We start from the raw sequence: 10595 nt of genomic DNA, 5'->3' as shown, positions 1-10595 counted from the left end.
GAAGAAATGCAGGGTCACTCAAAGAGGACTAAGGAGATGCCAGTTGTTAAAGAAGATCCCTGGAAAGTCTGAGAACAATGGTAGCAAAATACGGGGATCTGAAGGCCTAAAGAGCAACTAACTGGGAAAAACAACAAAGCTCTTTAGAAAAAGGTTATTAGCAGAATACTTTTTAAAAGGAATTTATGACAATTGGGCTCCCAGCTGACTCAGTCCGCAGAGCCTGTGACTCTTGATCTCGGGGTTGTGAGTTCAAGCCCCACATTGGGTGTAGAGATTACTTACTTAAATAAATAATTTTTTAAAAAAAGAAAAAAAACTCATGACATATGGGATCCCATAAATATAAGTTGATGTGCAGAACATGTGGGTACTTAGCCACTCTCAGTCAGAATTTAAAAATGAGAAAGCAAAGCCCAGACATTGAGACATAACACCAAGGTAAGAAATGGAATTGAAAACTTCCAGGCGGCAGTGGTTCCGTAACTCCTGGCCTAAAAACCTCAAGGAATGGGGATAGGAGGGTAAAAGTAATTGAAACACAAACCTAACACCTAACAGGTAGCTGTGAAGCCGGGATCTGAATAAGCGGGTTTATATTGCTACGGCCTAAGCATTACCCCAAACATTACAGAGCACCTACTATGTGGCAGGTATCCTGCTGGGTGTCACTGGGAGTAAAGGCATGAGTCAGGCAGTCCCTGCCTCCAAAAGCTCCAAGTCCACTGAAGGAGACAGGCTCATTTACAAGGAAGTCTGTTGGAAGGCACACTGGATAAGAATTCTATGAGGTGGATGAAAAGGTTATGGCATAGTGAGGAAGAGTCCTCACTAGAATATGGTCCTAGGTCCTATATAACTCTGGACTCAGACAGAGGGGACCTGAGCTCAGCCCTGAGCAGGCCATGCATATCTGAGCAAATAACTTCTACCCTCTGCCCTGCACTTCTCACTTTTACACCAGAAAAAGACAGACTGTATGCTTTCTATTAATTCTAACTTGCTGCCTTTGTAGTTAAGCTTTTTAGACGTCAGGCTCTGAACTAAGCTATGAATGAAAAGACTCTAGGGTGAGAAACTGAGGGAGAATATGTACTAAAGGCAAAGAACAGGTGAGCTGGGCCACAAGATCCCGGCATCTTCAATTCACCCTGCACATAAAAACTGTGTTACCTACTATCTGGGGATTTCACTAATGGTGCAGAGCATTCTAAATGGACCCCCCTCAAAAAAAAAAAAAGAAAGAAAGAAAGAAGAAAAGGAAAAGGAAAATGGATATGAACTTTAAAAATGTATAAAAATGTAAACAAAAAAATAACATAAATCATAAAAATATTTAGAGTAACAGAGAATGCACTAACATTTAAATTAAATAGAAAGTAAAGCAAATCTCACACTTCCAACAAATATCATGTCATAATACAGAGCAGATGAAGAGATGGAGTTTCATTTAAAAACAAAGTCTGAATATCCATGAACCTTTCCCCATATTTATCTTTAAAATGTATATATGCAAGGGAAATTTCTTCTTTCACGTATTCAAAAAAGGTTATATTAAAAAAAGAGAGAGAGATTGGCAGAATCGCAAGAAAGAATCAAGACTTCAGAAATTAAATGAGACTGAGTTGCTTCAAATGAGGATGCCATATTCCAAACTGTTTATTGCGAGAGAAGAATTACTGAGCAGAGCACTCACCCATCCAGCCATCCGCCATCCATCCAAATATATACATACAGAAGAACATACAGACATACATTTGACCATACACAATCATTCCTACTAAAAACACAGTAGCATACTAGGAGCCAAGAGGAACATAAGGACGAGTGAGAAACCATGTCTTGTTGCTTAAATGGGGAAACAAAGCTTACGTTCTTACAAGGAAGTATCACCATCACATGGGGCCTGGGTGCCAGAAATGCCAGGAAGAGAAGAGCAAGCAGGATAGCACCTGGGCGAGGACAACAGACTTGCTTCAGAAACGTAGGGGAGCCACAAAACCATAGAGAAGGTCACCTCTCATCTCTAAACTCCCATTTCCCATTTTCCATGTGAAAATAGCCGCTTACCTCATAGGGTTGTATGAGAAGTCCATAAAATGGTTACGAAGAAGCAGAGCGCTTGGCATAGACCACATGTTGAACAGCGATACAACAAGAGCAGGAGGAGTGACAAAAAACAGAAATGTATGTGAGAGTCACAGAACACGACACATGTGGAAACCCAGGGAAGGGAATGAGAACTTCTGATCCAGGCCGTGGCTGGCCATTTTGGAGAGGGCGACACCAGTAGGATTTTGACAGGTGACCAAAGGGATGAGGGTGGGATGCTGAGAAAGAGCAAATGGTTGTGAGCTGCAGAGTTTTGAAGAGGACACCAGTGTCCCCAGAGAACTACACAGGCAGTAAGCGAGCCTCACGGAGGGCAGTGAAGAGAGCAGGGCGTCCTGAGAGCAAGAGAGTCACTCAAGGGGCCAAGCCACTGCGACTCATCACACTCAGAATGTAGGGTTCTGAAGGGGGATCGCGGCCTGCTCCTCCTCCCTCACATATGCCACGTATCGCCTCCTTAATATAGGACCTGCCCCCACCCCCTCCCACGGTAGGGGTTGTCACACCGATGAAGGCTTCCTCACACGCTTGCTTCCTACTCCAGGAGGGAGCCTATCTTATTCCTTTCATATTAGAGGGAAGTCCATTTCAGCTCTCCCCAAAAATTAGGGGACAAAATAACATAGCCCCCAGTAAGCAAATAAGGGAACATGCTGAGAAAACAAATAAGGAAGCCATCATACGGCCCTTCCTGTCCTGGAGAGGAGGGATTCTCTTCCAAATCCTAGCCCCAGGCCTGCAACCCACTAAAGCACCACCACTAAAGAACAAAGTAAACCAGTTCCTCTAAGTCTTGGATTGACTGTGGAGATGCAGTCTCCTTCAAGGCCTGTAAAACTCAGACACTGCCACGGAGATTAGTCGAGCACCAGGAGTGTCACTTCCTGTTTTTCCAGAGTAGCTCTTGCCCTCTCTGGAAAAAGGATACCCAAAGATCCATGGCCCCAGCTCAGGCGTACACGCTGATGCCTGACTTCCCTACCACCTGCCTAAGCGTCCAGCCCCCTCACACAAGCTGGATATCTGGAAGAAGTTACTCAATTCTAATGACAATACCAATAGATGAGTGAAGTGTTTGCTGGGGGCAGGGAGAGGACTAGGAGGAAAAGAGAAAGACCGAAATATACCACAGAGTGTGGAACAGTCTCACAAAAACTTGCTGGAAGAAACACACTCATGTCACCCAAGAAGCAATAAGAAACATCCTGGCAAGGGTAATGTAAGGTCATTTTTTTTGAAGTGCAGGTGGGGGAGGGAGAGAACAGAGAAAGGGGGCACTGAATCTCCTTTCACTGTCTCTTTGCTCTCAGCTCCCAGAAGTTTACCATTCCTCTGTTGTCAGTTATAAGTCATTGTTTCATGGATTTGGCTGAGCTGCTGACATTGATTGGTAAAAATATGGAAGCTTTTCAACCCAATAGTATGGCACTCTCCATGCTGCCTGTGAGGTTCAATGTGGGAATGTGTAGGTACATACACACCCGAGAGGCTGAGCTCACGTGGCTCATCCAACTCCCGCTTGATGAAAACTGAATGTACTGCTATTACAACCCCTAGAACTAGGCTTCGCTCTCATTTGCCTGTGACCTTCAGCAAATGCAGATCTCCCAAAGCTCTCCAGACAACTTTCTCCTACAGCAGCCTAAGGGAGTCTTAACAATTCCAGTTTTAACAATTCCAGGTGCCTCACGAGGTTCCCTTCATATGGGTTTCCCATCAGACCACTTCTTGGCAGCATGTGGGGACACGTGTCCAACAGCAAGAGAGAAGGGCAACTGGGTGGCAGACACATCTCTACAAGACAATGGGATGGGGTGGAAGATAACACAGTAGAAGGAGACCAAGGTTCTAGTTTTGGCTCTAGCCCTAACTCACTATATAACCACAGCCATATAACCCCTAAGAGGTCTCACTCTCTTTATCCCTAAAAAAAAGTCGGCTCTGATAGTTTCTAGATGTGTTTTTAACCTTTGGCAGTCTATTAACTATGATAAGCACACTGAATTCTTAAGCTACCGTTTTGTGACACAACATTGTGTAGATAGATCCCCTTTACTATATTGAACTCTCCCACTCTGGGCACCCAACTCTAAAATCCCCCACTTACCTTCACCTCCAGGTTGCTTATATGGGTTGTACTTGGGCTTTGGAGCAACTACCGGTGCAAACTTCTTGGGTGGTTGTTGTGTGGACACTGAAATGCTGGGGGTCCCAAAGGAATGGGTGGTCTCCATCCGCGCAGGCACATGGCCAAGGGGCTCGCCAGTGCTTTTGGGTGGCAGCCAAGATGGGTGAGACATTGTTGGAATCTGTAACTAAAGAGAAACAAACACAGCTGGTTTACAGCAGCACGAAAATGGAGGCAACCTACCTCACTTCAACATTATTTCCCCTTAATCCATACTTGATGAAATCTTGACAGAGCTCTCTGAGAAGAAGGAAAAAGAAAGAGAAAAGGTGAATGAGGGGGGGAGGAGGAGGAGGAGGAGGAGGAGGAAAAACTCACCTTCACTGGAGGAGGAAAAAATGGCACATTCCCCTCAACCAATCTTGAACACCTCTTCTGACAGCTACCTGTTTAGTGTCTAACACTCTTCAGGAAATAGATAGGATGAGAAATGGTCCCTAACCTGAGGAAGTTTCTATGGTAGGAGAATCTGATAGCAGCCAGGTTGGAAAAAAAGCTTCAGTTTTATTAATAACCGATTCAAATGAATACCACATAAATTAAACCATGATTAAGTTACCTAAAGGAGGTGATATTGCCTAAGTGAGATGAAAATAAATAAAAGTATTTCTGGGGTGCAGAAAAAGGTAAGATTACTTCTGGCTGGAAGCAGAACGAAGCCCTCATTAATGAGGTGTCCCTCAGACTCGGCCCTGAGTGCTGAGCAGAGGTTGGCCGGAACCATGTCAGCATGGGCAAAAAAGTGCAGAGCACTCATGTTTGGTGTGACTGCAGGGGTCGAGGGAAAAGTAGCTAGTAGGCAACTAAAACGTGGGATGGAACCAAAGCCCAGAGAGGGAAACCTGAATTTATTGGCTCAGCATCAAGGAAGCACAAAAAGTGTTCTCTCGAAACAAGGGCATAACCAACGCACGTCAGGAAACTTTAAAATGACCCTTCTTGTAGGAGCAGTTATGCTCCCCACCAAGGGGCACTTGTAAACTGGGAGGAGGGGAACACTGTGTGCCACAAAGCCTGGGACCCTACTAGCACTTAGTAGCGAAGGGCTAGCAATATTCAAACCCGAAGGTCGGCCACGCTTGACAAGCATGAGGAGCCGAGCTGAGTGAGTCTCACAGGGACCATCTGTGAAAAACGTAACTGGGAGCCGGCAAAGCAGCCCAGCCAAAGTGCTGTTCTGATCGGATTACTGCTGTTCTGATCGGTGAGGAAAGAAAAATGATGTCTCGCCTGTCAGGGTGAGCCAGTCACCCCTCCAGGCAGCCTGCAGGCTGGGGCTGAGCCTCCCCGACTGCTGGCTGAGGAGGAGGGCTCTCCAAGCCTGATTGCAACAGCTCTCCAGCACAGGGAGGCCCGGAAGGCACCCCGTGCCGGCTCCCAGCCCCAAATCCACCCCGTAATTCATTAATTGAACTGAATTAATTGAGAGGGCTACATGATTACCTCCAGATGTCTATAAAGACAAAGAACACTGGAAATGCAAGGAAAAATAAAGGCCTCAGCATGCGGCAGGGCCACGGAGAGACGGGGTCACAGAGAGGGACGGGGTAGCGTGGGGGCGAAGGCGGCCTCAGAGGGAGTGCCGTGACCTTGAACAGCCCCCTCCCCGCATCAGGACCTTGGGGACCTCAACTCCTTCAAAATTAAGATAAAGCCCTGTCCCCCCTAACTCGCAAGTTTTAGGACAACCGATGAGATAATGCCATTGAAGGGTCTTATACGCTCTAAAGTGCTATGCAAAGTAAGAGAAAGAAAATTGTCGGAGGTGCAGTTTTCGCAGTAAAAGAGGATGACGCGGATCAAAGAGGAAGGCTCCCAACTAGGAATCTCGGGAGGCTTCGGTTACTACAGCCACAGTGACAGGCTTTCTTTCGCTGGCCTCGCTCAGTTGCAGGGCCCTGCTCTTCCTCTCCCTTCCTTGTCCTGTCTGCACAGGCACTGTGAGTTCCTTGAAAGGCCAAGGACCAGATTTTACATATTCCTAAAACCCCACCATGGAGGCCCATCACAAAACCAATAGAGAAAAACAACCATGAATCTGGTTTACTCATGTCTCTTCACCTTGACTGTGCATTCACAATCATTTGACAAGATTTAAGGGGAAAAAAAAAAAAGCCCATCTCTTAGGACTGAGAAACACTAAACTTGGTCTTGTATATGTATTTTTTTTTTAATTGCGCTTCAGTCTTCTACTGAAAGGGGTTGAAAGTGTCTGTTCTGCTTTCAACATGACTAAAGTGAGCAGAGGTCCAGGACCATGTAGGACAGAATAAAGACTTGAAAACTTTAATGCAGTCTGCACATGTGTAATAAAAATTTTATGTGTACATTTTAAACAGGTTAATATTATCACCCTTGCAACTTTTCTATAAACCTAAAGTTATTCCAAAATAGAAACTTAAAAAATGGGTTAATATAGGATGCAGTGATTTCTAAAGCAAAGAGGCACATTTCCAGATCAATCCCACATTGCCAATTGACTGTAGAATCCTGGCTTTTTCAGATATGCCATAGATATAAAAGAACAGGCAACTTCTGGGAAAGTATAAAAAATGAAAACTTATGCATCAATATGCAACTAATTGACTCCATCATCTTTACAGTTATCCCCAATACCTCATATTATTACCCTGATACTGCCCTCCCCATGGAGACACCTCCAGGTCCACCTCCTGAGAGTGCCAGGCTCTGGCCATCTTACCTGTTTGAAGATGACTTCAAAGGCAGCCCCTCCTCCCATTCTCCTGTATGTCCACAGTGAGCCAGTGACACCATTCACAGGATTTGTAATGAATGGTTCTGACCCCACACTCCTGCTCATGCTGTACCCACCATCTACACTGTCATTTTGGTCCCTTCACTTTCCACCAAGCCCGAGTGTTTTGTTTTTGTTTTTTTATCTTGACCCAGCCTGAATGTCTCCGATGCTGTGAATATTTCCCTAACTCACAACCCCCCACCCCAAAAAAAGAGTAGCTTAATTCCAGGTTCTTCTAGTACTTGTATCATACTTACAACAATCCACACGGACTGACCCAGTAAGCTGGCAGCTTCTGGGCAGTTTCACTAAATGAGCACGATGCCTGGCTAGGAAGCTTCCAGAAAGCTATGTTATGGATAAACGAGTAAATGGATGAAAGTTGATCTCTTTGGTTACTCATCCCTCTTTAGGATCTCTGTATCTCCCTTCTTAGCCTCCACTGATATGGTCATCTCTTTTTCTCTCCCTTAATTTAGCAATGTAATGAATCCTGTTGATAGAGTTCCAGATACTGAACCGTCTCTGCATTCCTAGAAAAATTCCTACTCAGTCACAGTTGTAGTGTTTGATATATTGATAAATTAAATATGCTATTTTATAGGGAATTTTTGTACATAGAATCATGAGTAAGATCATTCTATAGTGTTTCTCTCCTTGTGTTACTTATCATCATTAGGTTTCATATGAGGGTTCTACATCGTTTTCTACTGTTTGGATTTGTTTAATAATGATGAGGTTGGAATTATCTGATCTTTAAAAGTTTATCAGAACTTACTGTAAAGTCATTTGGATGTGACACTTTCTTCAATAATAGATCTTAATCATATTTCCAGTAACTTCTATGATAGTTACAGCCATTTTATGCTTCTTTTGAGGTCATTTTCATATTCTGCTGGAAATTCATCCATTTCTTCTAGGTTTGATCTCTCTCCGTTTCGATCTAGCTACCTCTCAATTAAAAATGATGTCTCATCTACTACGCATCATTTAGATCCTGAGCATCACTTCCCACTAGTCCTTAAAGACATAATTCATGTTTTCTATCATCCGGTTCAAGTTATATACCCTCTCACTACATTTCCACAGCACCTGGAGTACTGTACTCATCACAAGTCCCTGTCTCTCTGCTTGCCTGTATCCCAAACTAAACTCTTGGATCCTTAAGAGCAGAAGTAATTATCACTCTCAAATCCCAGGGCCTAATACATGATAGACACTCAATAAAAATGTCTGTTAACTTAATGAATGAATAACTGTATTTGCCTGGCATTAGAGCTCCAGATGAATCAGATTCTCATCCTGTACTGAGATGAATCAGATTCTCATCCTGTTCTCAAGAAGCTTAAGGCCTACCTGCAGAAGAGATATTTATATATGTGAAAAGAGAAAAAGAGCAGTACACAGCATACCAAAAGAACTGACATGTGTGTGATGGGAGCTAGCATAGGGAGGGGTGGCCCTTGACAAGGACTTTGAAAGCTAGGTGGTTCTGAAGATAGATGGAACAACAAAGATAATGCCTGGAAATACTGTAAGCTCAAGGAAGAAGCAAGGTCTTTCCATGGAACAGGCAGCAGACCAGTTGTATTAAAATGAGGAACTCAAGGAGAATATTTGGGGAAAAGGTTCAGAAGATAAACTGAGCTTGCTTTTTAAAGGCTTTATACAGAGAAATAAGAAGCTAGAACAGTCATCTAACAAGAGTAAAAACTCTATGTACGAAACATGAACCAGTTCAGGATGGATCCAAGGAAGGTGATAAACACAATAGTACAGACATAGAGTCTCCCTGTCCCCAGTTCTAGTCTCAACTTTGCCAGTGTGACCTTTAACAAGAGAGGATACTCATTTGCAAAATGAATGTCTGTAAAGTCCCAATCAGCTCTAATAGTCTATACTGTTTTCCTTCTCTGAAACCTGAATTACAGCCCTTTATTTTGATAAATGGGTCTGAGGAAATCTCACAAGTTTAGTGAACAGATGAACTAGCACATGTCAGTTGGGGTTTCTCAGCTTCTCCAAGAGCGACCAACATAAACACAAAGATAAGCAGTGGTGAGAGCTAGTTGTGCTGGACCAAAACTCACCCTGCTCTTACTTCCTCTGGTTCTAGGTCAGTTTCACTGTAAGTTTACAATCATTGCGAAAGCAAGAAGTGAAAGGGAAAATCTCCACAGAGGCTATGAAAATACGCAAACACCATCACAAGAGAGGCAAACAAGAGAAATGGCCCTGGTCTAAGCGAAGGGAGGCTGAGAGCTGGGCTCCCTAGGCACTGGACTTTCAGGAACTTTTGCCACATGCAAAGCAATGAAGAAGCACCTAAAAAGCCTTACTTATTACCCTCTCTCTATCGCTCTCTGTCGTCTCTTCCTAGCTGTTCAACGGGTACAAAAAAGCCATTGACAATAAACAGCAAGTGTTTACTGAGGACTTACTAGAAGCCAAGCAATTTTCTAACAGTCTTCACTATTATGTGAGGTAGAGTTATCATTCTCCACATTCAGCAGGTCAAGAAAGTAAAACTATAAGAATTAAATAACTTGCTTATATATATATATACACACACACACACACACACACACACACACACACAGACAAATAGCAAAACTGAAGTCTTCAACCCCAAATCCATGGTCTTCATCATGGAACTACCTTCCTGTTTGGAGGGGGAAAAAAAATCATAATCCAAAGGAAGTCACACTTAGAAACAGTAGATTTTGCTCTTATCTCCATTCCTAGCTCCTGGATATTACTTGCCATAATGTCTTCTCTACTCTGTTCCACCAAACAATAACCATCATGAACCACAGCATCACATACTGATGAAGCCAACAGTCTGACCAAACTAATCAAAGCACAAACAGCCAAAAAAGGCCAGATGATTACCAAGACCCTTCCTCTGCAGATGAGAAAACAGGATGACAGGTAAAGTGAGATCTAATACTAAAAAAAAGCCACTCAGCCTCTCTAAAGATACCATGTGAATGACAAGTCATTGTCAGCCACAAAAATAGAACTAACTAGTGTTTGCTCAAATTCTTCTTCTTTCTTAAAATCAATATTGTACACTTCTTTAAACATTTACATAGATCATCAAAATTTAAAAACAACCAACCAATCATTCCATGGCATCATCTAACACCAAGCACTATAAGTTTAAAGTAGCAGTTTTCAAGACTGTCTGTACACTAGACTCATCTGGGGATCTTTATGTGTATGTTCTGATTGAAGGGTTGAAAATAATTGACTTAGAGCATTTATACTAATCTTTAATTCATGGTATATTAGTCCCTAAATCTCCTTTGGCAATTAACCCAAAGCCTGGCTCTTGGTCAATGTTTGCTAATAAATGAATGATACCGGGGAAGAAACAAGTTTTAACATACTATTTTAGTGGTAGAAAATTTGAGAGACTGAGGTGCTAAGTGACTTAAAGATCAGAAGTAGCTGATGGCCGACTCAAGTTCAGGATTCATGTCCCTTAGCAACATTTTCTTTCTTTAAACAAGCAATAGGGACACCTGGGTGGCT

General features: G+C 43.1%; 1 protein-coding gene across 6 annotated transcripts in view; it reads right to left on the bottom strand.

The window, feature by feature from the left end:
* The window catches only part of LPP (LIM domain containing preferred translocation partner in lipoma), a 620294-nt gene that overhangs the window by 414056 nt on the left and 195643 nt on the right, over window positions 1–10595 (bottom strand). For 5 of the 6 annotated variants that reach the window (XM_081831395.1, XM_081831379.1, XM_081831402.1 and 2 more), the window contains one exon: window positions 4220–4427. In XM_081831395.1, coding sequence (XP_081687521.1) covers window positions 4220–4412 — 193 coding nt within the window. In that variant the 5' untranslated portion in view covers window positions 4413–4427. Of the gene's footprint in view, window positions 1–4219; window positions 4428–10595 lie in introns of those variants that run through there. The other variant, XM_081831407.1, reaches the window with a different exon arrangement.

Source organism: Leptonychotes weddellii, chromosome 1 (assembly GCF_054177405.1).
Source record: "Leptonychotes weddellii isolate Sample4059 chromosome 1, ASM5417740v2, whole genome shotgun sequence".
Lineage (NCBI taxonomy): Eukaryota > Metazoa > Chordata > Mammalia > Carnivora > Phocidae > Leptonychotes > Leptonychotes weddellii.
Note: the sequence above shows the minus strand (reverse complement) of the source record. Positions and strands in the feature narration are given on the sequence as shown.